Source organism: Notechis scutatus, chromosome 3, assembly GCF_049901735.1.
Source record: "Notechis scutatus isolate UNSWTSFEM ecotype Mainland chromosome 3, rNotScu1.2, whole genome shotgun sequence".
NCBI lineage: Eukaryota > Metazoa > Chordata > Lepidosauria > Squamata > Elapidae > Notechis > Notechis scutatus.
The window spans coordinates 125,939,741-125,966,142 of NC_142011.1; the positions used below are offsets into that span (position 1 = coordinate 125,939,741).

At 37.2% G+C, this 26,402-nt stretch overlaps 1 protein-coding gene across 1 annotated transcript in view; it reads right to left on the bottom strand.

The window, feature by feature from the left end:
• Nucleotides 1-26,402, bottom strand: part of DNAH5 (dynein axonemal heavy chain 5) — a 163,649-nt gene that overhangs the window by 14,964 nt on the left and 122,283 nt on the right. The window contains exons 64-73 of the mRNA XM_087961159.1: nucleotides 24,939-25,255; nucleotides 24,278-24,433; nucleotides 23,263-23,445; nucleotides 13,146-13,389; nucleotides 12,079-12,193; nucleotides 6,357-6,547; nucleotides 5,837-5,958; nucleotides 3,525-3,674; nucleotides 1,538-1,783; nucleotides 659-878 (exon numbers count right to left, since the gene is read on the bottom strand). Coding sequence (XP_087817285.1) covers nucleotides 659-878; nucleotides 1,538-1,783; nucleotides 3,525-3,674; nucleotides 5,837-5,958; nucleotides 6,357-6,547; nucleotides 12,079-12,193; nucleotides 13,146-13,389; nucleotides 23,263-23,445; nucleotides 24,278-24,433; nucleotides 24,939-25,255 — 1,944 coding nt within the window. The remainder of the gene's footprint in view (nucleotides 1-658; nucleotides 879-1,537; nucleotides 1,784-3,524; nucleotides 3,675-5,836; nucleotides 5,959-6,356; nucleotides 6,548-12,078; nucleotides 12,194-13,145; nucleotides 13,390-23,262; nucleotides 23,446-24,277; nucleotides 24,434-24,938; nucleotides 25,256-26,402) is intronic.

Consider the following 26,402-nt stretch of genomic DNA (forward strand, 5'->3'; position numbering starts at 1 on the left):
AAATAATAGCATATTTCCCACTTATATGCTACACTTGAAAAGAACAACCATACATAGGTATCAAACCAAAATTCTCTAAACCAATCAAAAATCTTGAAGTAATAGAACCGTGGTGGCATAGTGGTTAGAATGTAGTATTGCAGGCTAATTCTGTTGAGTTTGATCCTGACTGGCTCAAGGTTTACTCAGCCTTCCAAATTTCTTAGGTCAGTAAAATGAAGACTCAGATTGTTGGGGACAATATGCTGGCTCTGTAAAACTGTTTAGAGAGGGCTGTAAAGCACTGTGAAGTGGTATATAAGTCTAAGTGCTATTGCTATTGCTAATATATATGAATGAAAACACTCAGTGAAAAAAAAAATAACTTTCTGCTAGTAATCATTTTCAATAGTCAGACATGCCTGAATTGGTAATTTACTGATTAGCAAATGATCAGAACATTCAGCTATTTATAGGCATGCTTGTAGCCATTTATCTTATATTTTATATATGTTTAAAGTAGAAAATCCAGAACAAATTGACTGATCAAAATACTCCAAGCACCCTTAAGATCATTCAAGGTACATGATTTTGTCTCGCTAAAAACTGAATAAAATATTGAATTTTATGCGGAAAATTTATCAAATATCTGTTTGACAGATGAAGCTAAGTTACTCACCTCCGTACGTTCTCTTTAGGCCAGCTTTTAGTCCCTGGGGAGGTTCATTAGTGAATTTTATAGACATCTGTAGAAGGGTAATAGGAAAGTGTTTGTGGACCTCTGTAGTCACCCACAAGCGAAAGGCCTCATGAATTATCTCTGTTTCCACAATAGTGTCCATCAGCTCATCCATAAAGTCAAGACCCAAGTGGCAGTTCTGCAAGAGGGCCCATCCACCCTAAGAAAATAAGATGTTAAGAGACATGTTCATTTTGGAAATTAACACCATGCATTCAGATTATTGTTACCTTCCAATGATATTCAATTCACAATTCCTCAGTGCTGACATAGTATTTTGAAAATAAATCATACTTTGTTTCAAGCTCCAAAAGTAACTGAAGTAGAGCCAATAAACTAAGAAAATGAAAGAATTCTATGGATGCTACTTAGAATAGATTTGATTTTTAGTGGTAGGATGGACGCCATCTTGTACATATCCAACTAGCATAATCTTTCACTCAATATCACCAACAATGATCAATTTTATTTTGAAAATGAAATTCAACAAAGTAACAACTTAATTTATCTGCAATATAAATGTGTGTCACCCAAGCAATATATCTGCTCCCAAATATAAACATGTATTGGATTGTGCCTAGAATTTAGCAAAATATATGGAGTAATTGATTTTAAAACATAATACATTTTCATTTTCAGAATGCTACTGGCTAGAAATAATCCTATTTTTGCTCTTTAGAAATAAAAAGAGAAAGTCTATTCCATAAACAATATTAGTTATGCTATATTCATGCTTAGCTAAACCTCACTAGTAATTTGTAAGGTTTTTGGGTTTTTTTAAGTGGCCTACACCAAATTAGCATGGAAAAGTTGCCTTACATGAGCCATTGTTTGTTGCAGGAGTTTACGTGCATGGACTTCTTGTCCCTGACCCATGGAAACGCAGCGTGTCTCAATTTTCAACCTTTTCCCCAAAGCAATGATTGAATCAGTAGGATCAGAGCCCATTGACAGGAAGCAGATGAGAGGTGTGCGTGGATCAGATTCTTCCCAAGTCTTCTCCAAATCTAAAATGACCCCTTCCGCATATTTTTCTCCCATGGTATCCATAATGTACTTCCTAGCCTAATTTTTTTTAAAAAAGATATATATTAATGTTTCACTTGTACTTAATAGTAAAAATGCAGGGTCTTTGGAGATAAAGCATTTAGGGAAGAATTTGCAGGATATTTGATAAGTTCAAACAAGAATGTACAATCAACTCATTAGAACATTTCAGAGGTGTGGTGTAAATCTTACTATACCATGTGAGTGGTGGTATTTTATATATCTAATTACTAAATGTTCCTATTGTTTAAAATAATGTCTGTGGGATTCTCACTAAACTTTAATAGGTACAAGGTGCCTACAGCAGTATTTGCATTTCAGCATTCTCATTGCAAACAACAGGACAAATATCCAATTTGTAAAGCTGGGGTTGAAGCCAAATGGAATTTATTCACTTGCTGATATAAGAACAATTTCAATCCCTTCATCACAAATAGCACTGAGGTTTACTGGAAAGCAATGTGCAATTACTGCTTTCCCCAAAGCTAGTGTTTAAGGCATTGCTTCATTCATTTCTTGGAGATTTTCCACAATACAATGATATCCCTGGCTATGTTTACGCTACTATAAGTTTAAGGGAAAGCCTAGACCTCAGGGGAAAAAACATTCTCTCCATCCATAAGAACAAGAGCTGGTTTTGAAAATGCAGCCCTTGGGAAATATTAGATATCTCATCAGTATTCAATGACATTGATTATAGAATTTTTCTGGACCCCCCGAATTGGTTGGGAGTTCAAAGAACCATTTTAGAATGGTTCAGTTCCTATCAGACTAAAAAGATGTAACTGATGTTAATGGGTGCTGAGCACCTGAACCCTTGATCATCCTTTATGGGATGCCAGGAGTCTTGATACTTCCCTTCCCTTCATTTAATGTCTATGTGAAATTGATGGGTGAAACCAGGCATGAGACTTGGGCGAGATATCAACAATATCCTAACAATATCTAATTGTATGTCTCCATCATGGGGCAGGACAAGACTGCAAGTTCTTACTCCTGACTGAGGCTAAAATTGAATCTTAGGTAAATTGAAATTGAACTCTAGGCAAGAGTAACTTATTATTTATTCCAGAAGCTATAAAATTTGGCAGAGACTCCCCGCCCCCCACAAGCTGACTCTTGACAAGATTACAAAATCTCCCTGAAGAAGCAGAACTGTTACTTGAGAATTATCCTTGATTCATGGCTTTTACTTGATTAGCAAGTGGAGATTGTGGCCTGGGAAAACTTTGCCTGCCCTTGGCTGCTGTACCGATTGTGGTTCTTTTTTAAAGTTTATCTTGAGACTGATTTATTGCCATATACTTTATTCGAAGCTACTTTTGAACTAGGAAAGTTTATTTTGTACACATTTCTGCAATCTATATGCTGGTAGTTGAAAACTATTTCAACAATGCAACATCAATACTGTAGATACTGCATTGCTATCAGTGTGCTTCTGAATACAGTCTGAAATGCTGGCTTTGAACTTTAAAATTTTGTATATTTTAAATCCATGTTATTTTATCCTCTCCAGAGTCTGGAGGAACTAAAATGTATTTTATACAGTGCTGCTCCTGTGGCAATAGAAGAAGAATGAAATAAAATAATAGCCTTATGAATGTACATGCGGGAAAGTGAAGCCATTCTCCCTTCAAATGACTCAGCTAGAGATATTCCTGGGATTGTGTTTGTGTATGTATAGGACTGTATATGTGATGCATAACAACTACAAAAATATTCTTCGCTATATTTTATCATTAAAACTTTCATACATTACCTGAGCAATAGTTCTATCAGGGCACCAAGACCTAATAAGAAGAAGACGTCTGAAGCAGTCCAGAGCTTGATCATAGCCACTGGGAACAAGTTCTTCTTCTGGTTTTTCCTTATCAAACCAAATTTTCCACTGTTTTTCTGTCCGTGAGATCTGATAATACAATGAGAGTATCATATTCCATAGGACTCATCAAACACGGTCCCCTTTTCCTGATTCAAAAACATTTGTTGAGGACATCTCTCATGTTGGAGTGACCATCTTGGGGTCAGTCTGCTATTGAGTTGGATCAAGGTGATCTGGCAGGACAATGTTTTCCACAGGAAAATGGAAGAAACCCCCTACGTGAACATTCTGCGTCACACAGAAGTGTCTTTGGATGGATGGCGACCTGTTAAGGTTTAACACTGAAGGACTACCAACTCCCATCAGTCATGGAGTTCTGTGCTTCTTGGCAATATTAACAGTAGTTGCAAAACAAGCCAAAACTTGGCTTGTGTAGAATGTTTTCCCTTCATGGACTGAGGGTGTTGGACTGTCAAATATTAACTTAATGGCAGACCAATACACACCTTCAAGGTTGCTATTCCTATCATTAAACTGACAGTTTAAACAGCACTGTGTAGGCACTTATCATAGGACAAACCCATCCCCTCTGCTGCACTTGCTTTATTTCTGTGTTTGCTAGAGAGCATCATCACCAGTATAGCAGCAGCAACAACAGCAGCCTCTCCCCTGTTCTTGTGGCATCCCAAGGCAAAGTAAGAGGAACACTGAGGGGGCAGTGATTTTGAGAATAGATGTTTCTCTGACCTTGAAGATTGGAGAATAGCATATTCTATATGGCTATATGGCTGGAACTTTCAAAGAATATGATATCTCAGATAGCTGAATGAGTGACTCTGTGTGCCTTTCTGAAAGGACCACCATCAGGGTAGGGCTGTTGGGGGTTCGCAGGGGTTCAGGAGAGCCCCTAGCTAAGATTCTGTGCAATTCAGAGAACCCCAAATCCCACTCCTGGCTGGCCCTGCCCACCCTACCCCACCCCTCCCAGGAGTCCCCATGCGGCCTATTTGGGATGCAGGTAAGTACAGGGTGCGCATGGAGGCTTGGAGAGGGCAAAAAACAGGCCTCCTGGAAGTTCGGGAAGGTTGGAAATGGGCCCCTTTCCAGCTTCCAAAGAGCCTCCAGAGCCCAGGGAGGCCGTTTTCACCCTCCAGGAAAGCCTCCCGAGCCCGGGGCAGGCAAAAATGTACCCCACCCCACCCGGCTGTGATGCAGGAGGCCGACTAGGCCACTCCCACCATCGCCACGCTCACCCAGCAGAGAACGCCTTGCTAAAATTTTTGAAGCCTACCCCTGATCACCATCTTTCTTAGCTGTATGAGTCTTGATTCATAGTTCTAGCTGTAATGAACTATAAGCATTAATATACGGTGCAGTTTTATTTGCTCCAAAATGTAAAGATGAAACTTTTATCCTAGGTACATGTCAAGAAGCATTTTTCCAGCAAGTTCTTACACTAGATTTAAAGAACTGGTTTAATTTTAAAGCATTAGCTCCATGTAACTAGGTTATTTAAAGAAATAGAATACTTTATTGACCAAGGGTGATTGTAAACAGAAGGAATTTGTCTTGGTGTAAATGCTTTCAGTATACATAAAAGAAGATACATTTGTTAAGAATCAAGAATCATAACGTACAACACTTAATGATAGTCATAGGGTACAATCAGCAATCAAATCCTACTAGGAAACAGTCAATATCAATCGTAAAGATACAAGTGACAAAGTTACAGCCCTACAATCACAAGTGGGAGGGGATGGGTGATAAGGAGTGATGAGAAGATTAACAGTAATAGTAGTGCAGACTTTGTAATAGTTGAACAGCGTTGAGGGAATTATTTGTTTAGCAGAGTGATGGCTTTCAGGAAAAAAACTGTTCTTGTATCTAGTTGTCCTGGTGTGCAATGTGCTATAGCGTCGTTTTGAGGGAAGGAGTTGAAAGAGTTTATGTCCGGGATGTGAAATATGCTTTATATGCCCTTATGCCTTTGGATCTGAACCAAGGCTGGCTGACTGGCTTGTTTATGGTTTACCATCACCACTAGAGATGAACGTGAATTTGAATATGTAGTAAAGTGTATTCTGTAATGATCTCAGAACATTTGTTTCTGAAACATCAGTGCTTCCAGTTCTACATTTGCCAGATAATATATATCCAAGGCAAATTAACACATTGAAATTGAAATCCATTAAACTGTCAATTGAAACAAACTGCAAAAACAAAATATACCAACTCCTACTGGTACCTACTTGGTCAAGAACATCTGAAAATTGCCTCAGTTTACTGAGCTCCACCAAATTCAACCAAGTCATATCCAGAATCCATCTAGCTGGTTTAGGAGGACAAGCTTTTAGATCCAAAGAAGCACCACCTGAAAATACATATATTAAAAGTTTAAAGTTTTTTAAAAAGTAGAAAAAATAATAATACCCCCCCACACACACACACACACAAAGCACATACACAAACTCTCCCTTACTTAAAGGGAGTTTACACACCTATGCTAGAATTTAAGACTATGTCGCCTATTCTGCATGAAGTTGAATATCATACGTTAAATTTCACTTAGAACCCTAAACCAGAAAGTCACAAAATTTGCAGGTTGCAGTGTACAAGGCTTATCAGTTCAACAAATTCAATATTCAATCAAGTGATGGATAGGGCCCACCCTGTGAAGCATGAGGTTAGTATCTCTAATTATTGTTTTGTACAGGCAAGGAGAAAACAGCACAGGACCATACTCTAAGAATGTGATGTAGTTGCTATGACCTTTAATCAGAGTTAGGAACTCCTCATGTTTGACTTTGCCCCACTGCAAATCAATCTTCAAGGTAAGCAGCAATGTGAACAGAAACTTGTGCTCCTCATAAAGCCCTCGTGCGGCATATTTATACACTTCATAGGTCATATGCTCAATGATATTTGCTATCCTTTTGCTTGTAATTGGGCTCTTGACAGACCTATTCAAAAGAAAGGGAGAGGATAAAAGAGTAATATAATTCCTTTAGGGCAAAGATTTTAGAAAGGGTAAAAATATACACGAATAAAGCATTTTCAAAGCTGTACTTAATAATACTGAGTTCATGCAAAAGCAAACAGAGTTGCTGAGGCAAATTCAACATGACATTAAATACTGTTCGATCAATATGATCCAGCTGGCTAGGACTGTTTGGACTGCTGAGAGTTTACTCTTCTTTTGGATAGATTGAAAGGTGTTTTAGCTTCATATAATTGATTCCCTTGATCTTTATCCCTACTAGTCCTCCCGCCCTCCCTTCCTTTTTTTTTCATAATGCAGTGACCACTAAAGGGAGACTGCCATCACTTCATATTGGGATGTGGGATCTTCAGCAGACACTTACTAAATGAATAGACAGGATTGGCAGAATTGTTACAGATAAGGCATCCCTAAGATATTACTCTAAGCCAGAGGTCATCAAACTTGACAACTTTAAGACTTGTGGACTTCAATTCCTAGAATTCTCCAGCCAGCTGGCTGGAGAATTCTGGGAGTTGAAGTCCACAAGTCTTAAAGTTGCCAAGTTTGGGGACCCCGGCTCTAAGCAATTTGAAAAGCTAGTGATCCATAGCCTCTGCTGGGACAGCAGATGACAGCTGTGCCTAAGAGGCCTTTGCACAACGTCTTGTGGTCCAATTGCATCCCTTCTATGATCTGGAGGCTCAACTTCCTGCTATTCACATCTCAGTCATTTCCCAATTGGATTAGTGCAATGTGCTCTCTACAGGACTGTCCCTGAAAACCATCTAGGAGCTACAATTGATCCAGAAGGCAGTAGTATAAGGAGGGGTATACTTTGTTGTGTTCATGAACATAATTATTTCATGAGCTACTCTGACTCCAAAAAGTTTCTGAGTGCAGGTGGCATAAAATAAGGTTCTTTGCAGGATTGCCTATCTCTGGTGCCATCTGTCATCACATATACTGTGGGATGGGCACACTTAGAGTCCCTTACCTGAAGCAATGTCACCTAGTGGACTTGTACCATTGGGTGGATTTGATCACAAAATAACAGAGTTGGAAGGGACCTTGGAGGTCTTCTAGTCCAACCCCCTGTTCAAGCAGGAAACCCTATGTTATTTCAGACTTATGGTTATCCAATTTCTTCTTTAAAACCTCCAGTGTTGTAGTACCCACAACTTCTGGAGGCAAGTTCTTCCACTGCTTAAATTGTCCTCACTGTCAAGAAATTTGATTTGACTCTTGGAGCCCCAACTGAATTGAGAAAACTCTTAAGGTGAATTGCAGAGGGGTTCTGTTGGTAAGCATTAGCACAACTAGGAAGGTTTCAAAAAGCATTACATGTTCAGCTTAACATGTTATGTAAATTCAATCTCTATCTCCACAGGCTAAAGCCTAGGATAGGAAGATAATTCATTGATAATTCAATAATTGAAACTTAAGAGTCTCAGTTGCTCAAGTTGCGCAGCCACATAATTTTTGATAAATAAATAAAATCAAGCTAACACTAAAAGAGGTTTTTGCAATCTTAGAGATCAGCTTGTTAGTAATTCCTGATTTCTCATCTTCTCACTTATTTGCTTGTAAGTTACTGGAAATGTTATGTGAAGCATAGTTCTCTAATATACCATAGACAGACAAAGTGTCTATGTTCCAAGCCCACGCTGGATGGGAATTTATGAGAATTGTAGTCCAAAGTATGGGGCAAAGCTGTACATCTGATACATTAGACTGTAAGCTATGCATTAGACCAGTGATTCCCAAAGTGGGCGGTACCGCCACCTGGCGGGGGGATGCCTTAAAGAGGTGCTGAGAGGCAAGGAGGCCAGCAGGGGGGTGCTAAGAGGTGGCAGGGGGGCGCTGGAGGTGAGCGGCAGGGCATAATTCAGGGGTGAGAAAAAATCCCGCCACTGTGTTCGAGGCAAGGCCCCACAGGATCATCCCATTGACTTGCACGCTCTGGCACAAGGAGCTCTGCCCCCCAAACCCAGCATTGGGAAAGGAGAGCAAAGCCTTTGCAAACATCCCACCGCCGTGTTCTGGGCGGCGGGGTGGCACTCTGAACACAGCGTTGGGAAAGGAGAACAAAGCCAGAGTGGCTTTGCTCTCCTTTTCAAACATCCCACCGCCGTGTTCAGGAGAGCAAAGCCTTTTCAAACATCCCACCGCCCTATTCTGGACGGTGGGGCAGAGCCCCGAACGCAGCGTTGGGAATAGGAGAGCAAAGCCAGAGTGGCTTTGCTCTCCTTTTCAAACATCCTGCCGCCGCCATGTTCCACCCCATTGAGCTCCTTGCACCGGAGGTACCTGCCCAAGCACGTCTGGAGCGGTGCACGAAGTCAATGGAGTGAGCCTGAGAGAGGGAAAGAGAGAGGAAAGAGAGAGAGAGAGAGAGAGAGAGAAGGAAGAAGAGAAATAGAAAATGAAAATAAAGAAAAGTGGACAAAGAAAGAGGGTGGATGGAAGGAAGGGACAGAAAGAAAAAGAAATAAAGAAAAAGGGACAAAGAAAGAGGGGGGATGGAAGGAAGGGACAGAAAGAAAAAGAAATAAAGAAGGAGGGAGGGAGGGAGGAGAAAGATAATGAGATATCTATTCTAGTCCAATCACCTGCTCAGCAGGGTTAGAAGGGAGTATGTGCGTGTGTGTGTTCTCCTTGTAATTTACCAGTACATTTTGGTTTTGCCTTCTTCAGAATTGGCACTGTAATACATAGGGGAAAAGTAATTTTTAGGGTGGAGATCTGGTCCAATGGATCCTGTTTAAAGCCTCAACAAAATGTGAGAGCTTCCTGATAGTCTTGGCCATGTTTCGTCCACAAAACCTTTAATTAATAGAAGCCAAAAATGTTTCAATGTGCTGGCAAAGATGCTGGCAAAGACGTTTCAATGTGGAAAGGGCCTCTAAACTAGGCCTCATTTCAAACTGATGCATCAGGTCTCTCTCTCTCTCTCTCTCTCCCTCCCCCTCCATGCCCCCCTTTCTATCTATCTATCTATCTACCAATATATCTATCTGTCTGCCTGCCTGCCTGCCTGCCTCTCTCTCTCTCTCCATCCATCCATCCATCCATGTTCAAAGCAGGCACATCGGGAAAGAAGAGCAAAGCCAGTCTTGGAGGGAGGGAGGGAAGGAAGGAGAGAGAAAGAGAGAGGAGAGAGAGAGAGAGAGAGAGAGAGAAAGAGAGAGAGAGAGAGACCTGATGCATCAGATTGAAATGAGGCCTAGTTTAGACTGAGGCCCTTTTCCACATTGAAACCTCTTTGGCTTCTATTAAAGGTTTTGTGAATGAAACATGGTCAAGACTATCAGGAAGCTCTCACATTTTGTTGAGGCTTTAAACAGGATCCATTGGACCAGATCTCCACCCTAAAAATTACTTTTCCCCAATGTATTACAGTGCCAATTCTGAAGAAGGCAAAACCAAAATATACTGATAAATTACAAGGAGAACACACACACACACACTCGCTTCTAACCCTGCTGGAGCAGGTGATTGGACTAGAATAGATATCTCATTATCTTTCTCTTCCCTCCCTCCCTCCTTCTTTATTTCTTTTTCTTTCTGTCCCTTCCTTCCATCCCCCCTTCGTCTGTCCCTTTTTCTTTCTTTCCCTTTTCTCTTTCTTTTCTTCCTTCTCTCTTTCTCTCTTTCCCTCTCCCAGGCTCACCCCATTGATTTAGTGCACTGCTCCGCTCAGACTTGCTTGGGCAGGTCCCTCCAGTGCAGTGGGCTCAATGGGGTGGACCTGCGGGGCCGGCACCTAGAATGCGGCAGTGCTGGCACGTTTGAAAAGTAGAGCAAAGCCAGAGGTCAGTAATTTTTGCTGCAAAGAATCACAAAAGCTTCTGGGTTCTGCACAAGAAGGAACACACATGTTAATGCAATTCAGCAACATAAAACAAAGAAATACAAATAAAACAAGTCAACAAGAATCGGCAAAGTATCTCTGATTAGATTTTATTCACTACTAGAATCTAATCAGAGATGCTTTGCCAATTCTAGTCCAATGACCTGCTCCAGCAGGGTTGGAAGGGAGTATGTGTATATGTGTGTGTGCATGGCTGTCAAAACTCCAGAAACAGGTCAAGTAGTTCTGGGGAGGCCAGTCATAAATTAAAACACTTGCTAAGCAACCGGCCATTAAGTGAGGACCACTTGTATTTGGTTTGCCAGTCATCAAACCACACTCACCCAGTCACGTGACCAGCAAGCCACGCCCACCCAGTCATGTGACCAGCAAGCCACACCTACCCAATCACGTGACCAGCAAACCACACCCTCAAATTAGGCCATGCCCACAGAAATTTGAATCCCACTCCTGGGTGGTGGGCATTGAGGATGAGTTTGTAGCACCAAGGGGGCGGTGGACTGAAAAGGTTTGGGAACCACTGCATTAGACTGACACGTCCCCTTCAGCTTTATTGGAGATATACACCTCAAAGTGAAGGAAGCAATATGCTCAGCATCTAGTCATCTCATTGCAAAGGCAAAAGCAGTTACTTCTGCCCACTTTTGCATACAGGAAGAACTTTTTCTCCTGGGAAATTATTTTTGACTTGATGCTTTCCAAACTCTTTTAAAGTCCAATCCCTCCAGAGTACTTATTATATATTCCGCTTCCTCTGAATTATTCTCTTTTTCTCAGGCCCTTTTAGAGAATGCAAGCTGAAGTTTTTGAACGCAGATCAGTGCTTGCTATGTCAACACATAACAAAAGAGAATATTTCAATTCTGCGTAGGATTTTTATTTATTAAGCCTCCTTGTCTCTGAGAATAAAGTCCTTGGAGAGGCTTAAGAATGATAATCAGAAATATACTTAAAATGAGATCTCATTAGAAATCACTAAAGAAAAGACTACACTGTCTGCTACTTTTTTCTTCTCGTATTCCCCAGGGCAGAATATTCTTTCTTTCTCCATCAGCCAGATGACTTAAGGATATTGGAAGGCTATGTTCCATGGCTCTAAGAAAGAAAGTCTGAAATGGTGCTATGTGCGACAGAAAAGAAGAGCTTTAAGGCATCAGAAACAAAGTTAGACCTGAGACATGTACGAGCCCACCCAGTGGGCAGAAAAGGAATTGCTGCTTAGCATGATTATTACACTGGGAAGCTGCAAGGGACTCAACAATGTTTTAAAAAAATGAGGCATTTATGAATATTAAATCATAAAGAAATGAACCCATGGCAAAAAAATTAAAATGGAGAAAGATACTGTATGTATTTAAGGAAAGTTGCAGTGTAGACCAATTTTGTAGAGCCAAGAAATAAAGTTAAGAGGTATTCTAGATCACATTTTGTGTACGTTCTTCCTTTCCCATTGTCTTTTATGATCAAACATTTTTTTTATGCCTTAAGTACTGCAGAACCTGTTCTCAAACTATGAGATTAATGACATAGGTTTGCAGATTCTACACAAGAATGGCTATATCACATCCTTTCAGCTGTATGAAAGCTGTGCCAATTTTTGTTAATCCAGATTGTGAAAAATGTGAAATAATCAAAGTTACCTTGCAAGCGAAAGATCAAACAGGCCCAAAAACTGCCGAAGTGAAGTTTGATACATGACATTTACCATACTCATCTCCGTTATCAGAAAATAGAGAATGCTGCCTCTGGTAGCAACTGAACAAAACAAGATTGGATTGGATCAGCAGAGATGTAAAACCACAGCAACTATTACATCTGTAATTATAAAACCTCATAATGACAATTAATGTCTGATAATAAATAGCTAAACAGGTTTTGGGCACTGGAACCATTCTCTATTTAAATAAGAAAAACAGATACAACCCCCTTTGTGTTTTTTGTTTTTACTACATCACTGTACAGTATTCATTTGCATATTCAAAAAACTGCAATATCAGTTTCAAATGACATTTCTTTCATTGTTCATATTTACTACTCAATAAGAGCCATTCTTCACTTATAAAAGGACTTTTTTTTTTTTTGCAAAATTTTAGATGTTAGAGATTTATTCCCCTGCGCAGATAGTTCTTGACCACAATTCTACCCAGAATTTATGTTTCTAAGCAAGATGGTTGTTAAGTGAGTTTCGCCTCATTTTACAACCTTTCTTGCCACAATTGTTAAATTAACCACTGCAGTTGTTAAGTGAATCTGCCTTCCATTGTTGACTTTGCCTGTCAGAAGCTGGCTGAGAAGATTACAAATGATAATCACATGACCCTGGGACAGTGAACTGTCATAAACACATGCCAGTTGCCAAGCACCTGAATCTTGATCGTGTGATCATGGGTATGCTGCAATGGTCATAAGTCACTTTTTCCAGTAACTTTAAACAGTCACTAAATGAAAGGTTGTAAGTCGAGGACTACTTATCTTTAGTCTACTAGTGACAACAGATGAATATTGCAGTTCTAAGAGCCTCAATTCTCCTTGTCAATTAATTTCTGTGGATAAGGAAAATTGCAAGGAAATTGTCATGAACCATTAAAGCTCTCAAATCCTCCTCAAGATAGGCTTGGGGCCTGGCTAATTTTGATTTTAATATTCTACAGTCCAAGCAATAACTACAATTTTGATTTTTAGTTCGGGAGGGGGAGAATCCTCTCACCTGGCCTGTATTCCTCCCGAGCTGAGTTAATCTGTACTTCAGTCTCAACTGATGTTTGCAGTTTCTGGGTCACCTCTTCTGCTGTTCTTTTTGTGTTACTAAGTACAACGATGAGACTCTCATCTTCCACCAGAGCGCCTTGTGTGCTTGTCAGTCGATACAGCAAGTTATCTTCCAGTTCTTTCATCTTCCTTTTGTTAGCTGTCACATCTTCTATAAGATCAGTTCGCTCTTTCTCTAACTCCTGTTAAAGCAGTTCATAAAGACATACTTCAGTGTAATGTATCGTTGAAAGCAGGCCAATTAATACATGCATCTAGAGCAGTGGTAGTCAACCTGGTCCCTACCGCCCACTAGTGGGCGTTTCAGCTTTCATGGTGGGTGGTAGGGGTTTTGTCCCCTACTTTATAAATCACCATTACTGTGGAACCAGTGGGCGGCTAGAGAAAACTTTACTACTAACAGAGATACAAAAGTGGACAGTAGGTATAAAAAGGTTGACTTCCCCCGATCTAGAGTATAGTACCAATGCACTGCCAAATTGGTAGCCAAGTATTATTACCAATGTCAATTTCCTGTGATGTTCGCTGCCCTTGATCGCATACCCTGATCTAGAGGACTACTCAGAGCAGGGGAGGGAGGAAATCATTTTCTGAACTACAACCAACTCCATTAAGATTATCCAAGTAAGCACAATCAAATTCTTCCTATTCAGACTGCAGAACCCAGGCAGTCATCACCATAACTTTGATGAAAGAGCTAGGAGCCAAAACAGGGTGGGTAGAAAAATGTTTGAAATTATGTGATGAAGTGGATTGGAAGTATACTCAGCATGGAGCCTGTAAGTATCTCATGGAACCCACTACCACATGAATTTTTCATTCAGCATATAGATCACAGGATATAACATTGATTACTACATTAAGTGGATTTAAAGATGAATAATTCAACGCTATTCATGTTTAATGTTTCATACATAGGGTCTCCCCAGGTGGCATACACAACACTGGTGCTATCATTAGGAAGAATGAGGTGAGAGCTTCAGGCAGAGATTGTGAATGTTTTAAAGGGTAGCAAATATTGTCAAGGTTGGGGTTCAACAACTTATGTTATGTTGTATTTAGATCTATAAATACCGTGTGTATATTGTAGTATAGCCTGGATGAAAATAATTAATTTAACCCAGGTTTTACTATCAAAAGTAACATTAGTTTATATCTAATTCTAAATCTCTTTTATTGTGCAGAATATAACTTGAATATGAGCTAAGATGCCTTTCCTGTTTAAAAAAAGTGACCTCTGGCAGTCTGAAAAAAACAAATGTAATTGGAGATGATGAAAGTAATTTAGGAGAATTATGAGATTTTCTTTGGACAAGCAGTCATAGAAAATTTGAGTATTAGCTTTGAAGCAAAAGAATAAAAAACATGGAAAGCAATCAGAGAACATTCTATTTGTTTTAATTGGTTGCTATTTCAAACTGGAATGAAAATAGTTGAGAAGACATTTTCCAGATATAAGTACACATAATTACAAAGATCTACTATGTGATCTTATGTCTAAAAGTTTTTCCTCTCTGGACAATAGAAGCTAATTTCACCTACAGCCATGAACAATGATTTTACTATTATATTCTGAATATCACCGTACTCATCTTATCTCACTATGTAATATTCGTTACTAAATGAGATACTAAAAGGAAGAATTAAAACTAGAAAAATGGATTTAGCCTTTTGCTGGCAGGAATGACATCCTGATAATTAACTAAACACGTTATCACCTAGAATGTATTATCATATGTAGTCATTTTCTTTTAACTCACTGCAAAGTTCTTTCACAATTTGAAGCTATTTAAATTTATGTGAAAAAAGAATCTGTCAACTTTGCAGCCAATCTAAGCAAGACAATAAATAGATGTTATGTTTAACTTGCACATTTTTTTTTTCAAATAAAAACATCACTTGCTTTGGAAAATGTGATTAATTTTGAGCTCTCAGCAAGCACCGAGGGAGAATTTAAGTTCATCCTCATTGGCTAATAAAAATCACATTTTAAAGCAAACCTTGAAGGTTGCTATTTACATTATGAAGAAATAAGCCATTGGCAGAAACTGTTTTTCACTTTACAAAATAGGAGTTCAAAGGAAAGCTTTTTTTAAAAAAAAAAATTAGGAATTAACTAAAAATTAGGAATTAAAATAATTTAGAGAAATAAATTATCTCCAGCTAGCTTTCCTCAAATTCTCATAAATTATCCTAGTTTCTCCTATTACTTTTAAGTGCCAAATTCAAATATTAGTTTGAAACCATGATAAATTTGATCCCTTACAGGTGCAGAAATGCAATTAAGATCAGACATAATACTCTGATTTGAGCTAATAATATCCTGTTATCTACTAGATTCAAAGCTCAGGGCAACATACTCTTTTTTATCCTCTTTTCTTTGACCTTCTGATTAGTGGAATTCAACACAAATCACAAATACAAATGAGAAAAGTATGATCTGGTTTTTTTCCTCAAATCAAAATAATAGACTTTTTATGAATTAGATGGTATAATTTAGATGATGAGGATGATGCAAATAACCTTGGCTTATCGTGGATTTTTTTAAATATAATTTTTATTAAACAACTTTTTAACAAGCTAAAAACAACACAAATATTAGAAATAAAGAAATAAGGAACAATCGTGATTAAGTATGGCTTTTCTTGCAAGTCCATCAAGCATGAAAAGATGACCCTCCATGTAATCCACAGCTGAGGCAATTTTATACATTCTGGACAATTTTTTGGTAGTCATATACCAATAGTACATCGTTTTACAAAATATATCTTTTAAGTTATAGCAATGCTTTTAACCAAAACTTTTCTCATTGATCTATCAGTATGATGTGTCCAAAGTTTTATCATATAATATTCACTTGCTCTTCTTGGGTTTCAAATTTCAATAAAAGTTGGCTTTTTTTAGCAATTACATGTTCATCATTTGTACTTAGCTCAAATACTGTCTTCTGCTTTTCAATTTCAAATGTCTTATTATGTATCTTAAATCTTTCTTTTAACTGTGCATATAAAAAGCATAAACTAAATTCCTCTGCAGTCAATTGCTCTTTTTGATTTCATCTTATATTCTCAGTGTTCCTGTTCTAACAATTCCGGAAAAATTAACCATATTTTTAGAATATTTTTAACTATCTTTTCTTTCCCATAAAATGCTTCTGTTCTGAGAAACATAAAGGCATTTTTGGGCAATCTGGTTTTATATTTGTTCTATATTCTATATTCACTTCGCTCAAGACCAGATTTACCCATACTGCAAAGAATCCGCTCTCGTGAACTCCGCGCAGAACTCAAAAACCGTCTAGACAATGGAGAAAAGGACCTATACATTGACTACAGAGCTGATTCCATCAAAAGAAAGTCACACAAACCACAACTCCACATCCAACCCCACCCCATCCAATCCAACATCACTCAAAACTAGGCACACATGCCCCTAACTACCTCTATTCCAACCACAACTGGCCTTAAATGCAAGCTGCTCAATGCAAGAAGCCTTGTAAATAAAATACCTCAATTTCTAAATATGGCTAAATTCGACATTGTATTTGTCTGTGAAACATGGCTCAATGCATCTCTCCCTGACTCCATTACCACAGTAAGAGATTATCATGTTTACTGATCAGATCATGGAATCTGTAGAGGAGGTGGTGTTGCTATCTTCTATAAAAAGTCCCTACATCTAAAAACATCCAAGTAACCCAGGAGCTTGCTATTCCTGAGACCATCGTCTGTGAACTGTCCTTAAATATCACATTTTGGTTCTTACTATGTTACAGAGCCCCTGATTATGACATCGAACATGCAAACAAGCTAAATACACTACTAACATGGGCAGCATCCTGCCCACACACGCTTACCTTTCTTGGTGACTTCAATCTACCTCATATTAACTGGACCCTTAATGAATGTACAACTGAACCCACACATGCAACCTTCTACAAAGCAGTAACAAATCTGAGACTGGAACAACTAGTAACCAACAACACTAGACTTAACAACTGCCTCGATCTCATTTTCTGTAATAGTTTGAATTCAATTTATGGAATACAAATTAAAGAACCCTTCTCCAACAGTGACCATAACATGATTTACTTTTGTCTCAACATACGTCCACACAAAAATCATCACCACGATGGAATCCCCAATTATAACTTCAAAAAAGGCAACTATGATCTTATAATCAATGATCTCCCTTCCCTTGATTGCTAATTTCTATTCACTGGATGCAATACTGTTGAAGACCATTCCAACATATTCTTACTAGAAATCAAAAGAGTCATCAAACTATATGTACCAATAACAACTCCCAAAACCAGGAAAAACAGATTACCCATAACAATAAGGAAGCTTCAATCCAAAAAGAAATCACTTTGGCGGAAAAACAAATCTGGTCACGTTGCCAACTTCAAAAGCCAATACAAAAATTCATGCCACCAGATAAAGACTGAATGCACCAATTATCACATTAAACAAGAAGAAAACCTTCTACGCACCAATTCCACCCGCGCTTTCTACAATTTTGTAAACAACAAACTAAAAGATTCAAGGTCCATCCTACCCCTGAAAGGACCTAATGGTAAAGACTGCAACGATGACACCATTAAAGCCAACCTCTTTAACACATTCTTTGGCTCAGTATTTGTAAACAGCAATGGATCATGCCCAGTATTTCCTAGTCAAACCACAGACAACTACAATGATCTAATACATATCAATTTTACAGAAGACAATGTTGAAAAAGCACTACGCAATCTAAAACCATCTCTATCTATTGGACCAGACAGAATATGTGCCTACTTCTTTAAAAAGCTATCCACTGCCATAGCCAAACCTCTAAGCATAATCTTTGAAAAATCTTTCAGGACCAGCTCCTTGCCAAAACTATGGTCACAAGCCACGGTCATCCCCATCTTCAAAACGGGAAACCCCAGCCTAGTTGAAAATTACAGACCAATCTCTTTATGCTGCATCACCTGTAAAGTCATGGAATCAATTATTAACCAATCCATTATCCTCCACTTAGAGACAAACAACCTACTCTCTAATAAACAATTTGGTTTCAGAAAAAAAACTATCCTGCAATCTGCAACTCTTACACTGCAAAAACATATGGACTACACAACTCGACCAGGGCAAAGCAATAGACACAATCTACATAGACTTCTGTAAAGCCTTTGATTCAGTGGTACAAGATAAACTACTCCTAAAACTAAAATCTTACAGTATATCTGGATACCTGCATAACTGGAAAGAAGCATTCCTGTCAAACAGACAACAAATGGTCAAAATTGGGAGCATCCTATCAAATTATGTACCTGTCAACAGTGGTGTCCCCCAAGGCAGTGTTCTAGGACCAACTCTCTTCATACTCTACATAAATGACCTCTGTGATCACATTAAGAGTAACTGCATTCTCTTCGCAGATGATGTAAAGCTATTCAACACCACAGACAATACTGCTACCCTTCAAAAAGACCTTGACTATGTATCAGAATGGTCAAACAAATGGCAACTTCAAATCTCAACAAACAAATACTCTGTCTTACATATTGGCAAAAAATATCCGAAGATAAAATACAGGCTGAATAGTCAAGACCTTGTTGATGATCCAAACTCTGTCAAGGTTCTTGGAGTACTCATCTCTAGTGATCTAAGTGCTAGAGCCCACTGTAACTAAGCCAAAAAGGCGTTCAGAGTTGTTAATCTAATCTTACATAGCTTTTTCTCTGGTAATATTACACTACTAACTAGAGCATACAAAACATTTGCTAGACCAATACTCAAATACAGCTCATCAATCTGGAACCCACATTACGTATCTGATATTAACACAGTTGAGAAAGTCCAGAAATATTTCACAAGAAGAGTTCTCCACTCCTCTACTCGTTGCAGAATACCTTATATGCCATCAGACTTGAAATTCTAGACCTAGAAAACCTAGCACTACGCCACCTTCAGTCCAATCTAAGTATAGTATATAAAATCATACATTGCAATGTCCTACCTGTCAGTGAATACTTAAGCTTCAACCACAACAATACAAGAGCAAACAATAGAAACAAACTCAAGGTTAACCGCACCAAATTTGATTGCAGGAAATACGACTTCAGCAACAGAGTGGTCAATGTCTGGAATACTCTACCTGACTCTGTGGTTTCTTACCCAAACCCCAAAAACTTTAACCTTAGACTGTCTACTATTGACCTCACCCCTTTCCTAAGAGGTCTGTAGGGGGCATGCATAAGCGCACCAACATGCCTACTGTCCCTGTCCTATTGTTTCTTTTATTTATTTATTTATTTTTTCTTATATGTATCCATGTATTCATAACTATGTTTTTACTTATACCTATTATCTTGTAAGCAATTGACAAACCAAATAAATACAAAATAACATAAATATTCTCAATATGGCACTTGTAATATAATAATTCCTAAAATTTACATTAGCCTTCACATTATCTACCATGAAAACCATGTCATCTGAATCTCAGTTCATGCCTTTCTAAGATATTTTTCTTCCTCAGCAAAATCTAGTTTTTCCTCCAGACTAAGCAGCAGGCTGCAGAGGGTAATTTCAAGTTAGGCAGATCAAATTCTTCTCATCCCTTTATATTTTAAAGTATTTTATATTTAACCCTTTTTCCCCCTTGACATACAAACTTAGACATATTTTTCTGCTAGTTTAAATGGTACATCAATATGTAATTCCATGTCTTTACATAATTATTTTCATATAATATACAATTAATAATAATCATAATGATACACAAGTATTTCTCTTTTTTCTCAGTGTTCTTTCCATCAATTAATATTATTTCTGATGTTAATCATTGTTGACATCTTTTGTTCGTTGATGTTAAAGCTAGCTAATGCTCCCAAATCTTTTGGGTTTTCATTAATATTTCTATTCCTTCCAGAGGATCTTCCAAAATTATCACCAGGTCATCTGCAAATGCCAGTAATTTATAAATTTCTTTTAAAATCTTCACTCCAGCAATTTTCTCATCTCATTTTATGTTTCTATTCAATACTTCCAAAGCTAAAATAAATAGCAATGGTGACAAGGCATCCTTATCTGGTCCCTTTCTATATCTCTTAAGTTTTTTTTAATTTTCCATTCACAATTATCTGTGCCTTTTGTGAAGTATACAGTAAATCAATTTACACATTAGATAAAATTATTTTAAAATACTAAACATGTTATCTTCAATCCAAACTTCATTGCATTCTCTATTTTAAAAAAATCTTTAAAAACTCATCATCCATCCTAACAGGAAAAGTCCATTACCACAAAACAACCTATGTATTATAAACTTAATCTAATAAACCTACTAAAATGCCTTCCTTTTACATGTATATCTCATTTTCTGTCATTAAACAAATCCTCCCAACCTTATCATTCAAATTTTGACATTAAAAAAACCAATGGAAGATAATAACATAACTGTTTTAACTTTGATTGGATAAATTTAAAATATAGCACATAAAGTTGCAGGATCCAATCTGGGTCAGACACCGGGAACAGAAGTTTTGTCTTCCGAGCTTTTGGATTCATGCTAGAGCCCATCTTCAGGGAACTTCTCTCTAGCAAACACATTCTGATAGAGAGAAATTCCCTGAAGTTAGGCTCCATGAATGAGTCTGAAAGCTTGGAAGACAAAATCTCTGGTCCCAGTGACCAACCCAGATTGGATCCTACAACAGCAAATAAAGTCTTTCTCATATAACACTTGTATAAGCAAAATTTTGAAATATCATCATCCAGTCCTGATCAGAAAAAGATCCCTTAAAATTTTCTAGAAATAGCAACCTATCTATTTTAACTTTGGTCAAATAAACCAATTTTATATTCCTTTTCCTTGATTCCAATAATCACAATGTTTACTCCATATCTTTCAAAATTTTAAACAAGAAAATCCAGTTCAAATTGTCAAAGGCCTTTTCTACATCAAGACAAATCAAGATTAACCTTCATCCAACTGTCCTGTATCTTTCCAATCTTTAAATAGAGTTCATTATATGTTGCAACATTTGTAGTAGCTGAACTTCAAATAATAAGAGGCTGGTAAGCCGTCTAGTCCAAATACTTTCCCTATTTTAACCTTTTTTATACCTTCACAAACTTTCTTTGTTGTCATAGGTGCATTCATTAATTACTTTTGTTTTTCTCTAATCTTGGGTAAATTTGGTTTCTTTAAATATTCATCCATTTTTGCCAGGAAATTTTCTCCTTCTTTATATAATTAGAGTAATATTGTTAAAATATTTTTGCATCTTCAAAATTATAAGTGATTGTGGTATTTCCATCTTGTTTTAATATATCAATTGTCAAAATAATATTAACTTCTTTTACAATGTTCCATTACTATTTCTTTCTGCAATGTTTTGTTTAACCTCCAGCTGAAGGGATGAGATAAAAGATGGTACTAAAATCATATTATGGTAGGAAAATGTCTTTGGCAATATCTCTATCTTGAGAAAAAGCTGTATTTCTTAGATATATGATGAGCCAGTCTCTTTTTCTCCAGGTATTGTTCTTCCTATTCTTGCATTGAAGTCTCCCATTAGTATTTTGTAATCAGCATTTTTCTTTGTCTTGCAGCTGAGCCACATTGTTGTAAAACTCTTCAACCTCATCATCATTATAGTTTATTGCTGGTATGTAAGCTTGAATGATTTGAAGCTTGTATTGTTTGTTCAATTGAATGATGCATTGGGCTACTATATCTGGTACACATTCAAATTTTTCTACAGAGTCTTTCAGCTTTGGGTTGATGAGAAAACCAACTCTGCCACATTATCCATCTTCTGTACCTCTAGTGTAGAGTAAATGCCCAGATTTATCAAGTTCAACTAAAATTTTGCCTTTTCATCATGTTTCACATAATCCAATAATATTCCAATGCATATTGTTGAGTTCAATCAGCAGTTCTAATCGAGCGTCCATTTTCATTGTTTGAATGTTGACCATTCCAATGTCCAAAGTCCAAAGGCAGTCTAATTTAACCTGGTGATTCTTAGCAACCTCTGCTTCTGGCAGGTCTTCCCACTGCAGTGGGTAGTTGCCCTAGGGCCTCTGGGGAATGACGGCCATTTTTGAGGTTGTATTGGCATGTGGAAGGAATAGACCATAATCTGCCACGCTGGTCCAATACAAAATAATAATGTTGTATATTATTCCTGACATTTATTTTCTGCATAGTGGTTACTAGTTATTGGGGATCAAAGATATTCAAATATCTTTAATCACTTAAGAATATGAAAAAATCTTAACTTCACATTTGTAAATTCCTTTTATTCACTTGATTCTATTTCTATTACTGATTTTTCTTATACGCAAATATTTTTTTAAAAGCCAAATATAAATACTAATCATGGAAAGAAAAGAAAATAATTTGAGAGACCTTGGGGAAGGTAGGGAAATTAATTATCCTATGTCTACAATGAGTGTAACAAAAATCTTTCCTCGGGGCTTTCCCATTTATTTTAAATGAATGGATGATTTTCTCTAAAAGCAAACAGCAGTTTTGAAGGTGTGCTTTTATTAGCTTTTTATTAGTTAAAACTCCCCTCAGTACCCACTATGAACTCATTAGCTGTCATCTCTTCCTAGAATCTCTGTTTAACAAAAATGTGCCAGCTAAACATAAAAAAACTTTTATTGTTTAGCATCTATTGGTTACATTTTATTTTTTCAACAGATTTATATGGCTGCCTATCTTCCAATGGAATTCTGGGCAGTGAACAGAAAAATAAAAAAGTAATACACTGTTCTATTTTGTACAAACCACAAAATCAATTAAAAGAATTATTTGGAGGTGTTGTAAGGAACACCTTTAAAATATGTCAGTTGCTATTCTCATAGAAACCTAAATTGTTTTAATTTGTGGGGGGAAAATTGTTAGAGCAAAAAAGGGGAGAGGGAGAGAGAGACAGGGAAAGAAGGCTTTATAATATAATGTATCCACATAATTGCTTATTTTATCTATCCCTGTATTAAATATGTAGTTCAATAAACAGTCACAAATTTACTCACAAATATCTGTCTACATACCTGCTTTTCTGTTAGAATGACTCTCCCTAGAAGCTGATCTTCTAGGCCTTTCATGGTGACAGTAAAATCAATGATGGATGTACGAGCACTAATCTCAGGGGTATAGGCTGGATTTGGAAGCTTGGTGGTGATATAAAGTCTGAAGCCACTCATCACATCTATTTCTTTATCCCCAACTTTTACCTAATTAACAAAAACCATTCCAAAATGGATGTGTATAAGATGAATTGGACTCCTTCAAACAACTGGTAGATATTAATTAAGTATTCTTTTAATGTTGTGTAAATAAAGCACCATTAACATAATTAATAGGTAAGTAAACTTGCACATGTTGGCATAAAACACATAAATGACATTTCTAAAACCAATTCATTCCATATAAATTTCCATTTCTTTATCTGGTTTATAAATGGTAAGATTGTTGCTAATCTTCATTTTTTTTTTCTCTGCTGCTTATAGATTAAAGTTTAGAAAACTCTTTAATAATCATACAGACTTAAATCCTACATCTTAAAGCTGCATTCTGGGAATCTCTACTTTAAATTGTGATCATAAAAAATAATTGAAAAATAAGTTGATGAAGTAGAAGTCAACAAGTATGGAAGAAACATAAAAGGGAAATACTTATTTCTAGAATGAAAAGGATGCAGGCATTTAAGTTATCTCTCACATTTTAAATTGGCATAGTCGTTCTACTATCCTTTTGTATCCCACTAAAGAGAAGGAAGAGAAATATCCCACTGAAGTTCCAGAATAAAAACTTTTCATGAAAGGATTTTTTTCAAGCATTGTACTATATAGCAATCATAAAAAATATAGTGGGTCACCCAAAATAAATGTAACAGATCATTTATCAAGATAGAGCAAAAATTAAAGACTGCTGCTGTAATCTATTCTCTTAAAGATTTCATGGTGACACCAAAGTCAAGGAAAAGAATTGTTCTTAAAAGTAGAAACTATAATTATGTATAAACTAGTTGGTTTTTTTGAAGTTGGAATGTGTTATTTTTCTCACTTTGTATGTGGAACCTGTTTTGATGAAGTTTTTTTCCAATACACGATCCAAAGCCGGATCCAACTCCTCACCAACATCTTCGATCAACAATGGCCTTCCAAGAGAGAGACTATCCTCCAAGTGGTTTCTAAAATACTTGTGATTCAGAGAAGTGATCTGAAAAAAAGAATCATAATGTTCATAAATTGTGAAAATGGATCACCAGCTGGAGGGTAGGGGAATGACATTGGATTTCAGTTGAAAAGAAGTAGCTGCTAAACTGAAAGTTTTATTTATTAGCTAACCAGGGTTAAAGATGAGTTTTAATCTCCAGGATCCAATCACAGCTATATTAGAGCATTATTTGTTTATGATGTGTTTAGGAAATTTATATTCCCCAATTTCACTCTTAAGAATTTCAAAGCAAGAATGTAATCCAATTAAGTTTTAAAATATGGAGCTTTTTAAAAAGTTAGAAACAACAGCAATTCCTATGCAAAAACCCAGCCTAAAAATCAATATTGCTGGTTTCCAAATGAACCAAAGTTAATTTTGGCAAGTAAAGTTCTTCATTACAGTATATTATTCTGAAATAGTTCCAAGTACTCTCTCCACTGTTTTGCTGCTGTTCTGAATATGTTTACTTCCAATTGTGAGTATAATGCACTAGAATTTAATTCACCTGCAGCTCATTCCGGGTTTCTTTGTTCTTAATCCAAATCTTGCCCTGAGTTTGTGGATCAATCAGGAGAGGGTAACGAGCTGCCTTTGTGACAATGATGCCATTCTGAATTGATAGATCATCATTTGGCAGCCCTTGAAGGTTCCATTCACTGACAGTTGGCGCATCAATCAGCATCTCTGTGAGATTGAGATTGTTTCCAAATGGGATTTTCCGAGTTTTCATTTCTTTTTGCCAGCTGGTTAACAAATGATTACGGAACTCTTGATTGAAAGGACCAGAATAGGACAGAAAGGCTGTGGCCAGAAGTACATCCCCTAAATTGATATAAAGAAAAACCACATTAGACAGTGGTTGAATCCATTTGCAGTGAATATAAAAGCAAACATTCAGGCTAAGCTTTAAAAGTCTTGGTCATGTTTCACTATGAAATAGGCTGCTGGGGAACCTCTTGTTCTTTAAATATTTGATGACTGTATAGAAGAGAAAGCAGAAGAGCAGTGTATATAATGTAGATATTCTGACTAGATTTATGCCATGTTTTCTCTCTGTGAGCAACTTTCAGCTTAATGTGCTAAATCACACAGAGATTTCTTGCACCAGGACAAAGTAGGGCCAATTTCTTCTAGCTGATTTTGTTATAGCCACATGCAATGCATGCAACCAACAATCCCATTAGATGTATGCATTATAAAGGGGGGGGGGACTCCATGTAGATGCAGTTCCATTGAGGACTACATGTTGAGTGTGGTTGGTCAGCCAGTTACAAATCCATCTGCTGGTGATGCTGTCTAATCCACATTTTTCTATTTTATCAAGTAGTAGGTTATGATCTACTTTATCAAATGCCTTACTGAAGTCCAAGATTCTCAATCATCCAGGTCATGGTTGTCCCAAAGATGCTTTTTTCAAAAGGCAACTGGACTTTCTTTGTCTTTCCTTGAAAATGCTTCATTTCTCATCCAAGAAGCTTCTTCAGTTCAGACTGAAGCTTCTTGGATGAGAAGCAAAATGTCTTCAAGGAAAAACAAAGTCCAATTGCCTTTTGAAAAAGCACCTCTGGTACATCAGTGATTCTTATCACTGATCAGCAATCATTGATCAATGACCCCCCCCCCCTTCTCAGGGTTCTGCAAAATCGAAATTATTCACAAGCCTATGTTGAAAAATAATACCACATTAAAATTATATCAAAAAATTGTGACAAGCAGCAGCAGTGAATGCATTAATTTCAATTTTTAACATGGTAAACATCAATAAATATAACCTATACAAATAAAAGCTTTTTGGGGTAAGTGTGAGCATTGTAAGTCATCACTCAAACTACCCAGTACTTGCTAACAAAAACTCTTTAAAGAAAACCAATGTCCGATTTAGATTTAGAAAGCTAACTTTGTTAGTCTATTTCTTGCTTGTATAACCATAATGTTGGCAAATTGATAGTGACATGTTATTTCACAACAC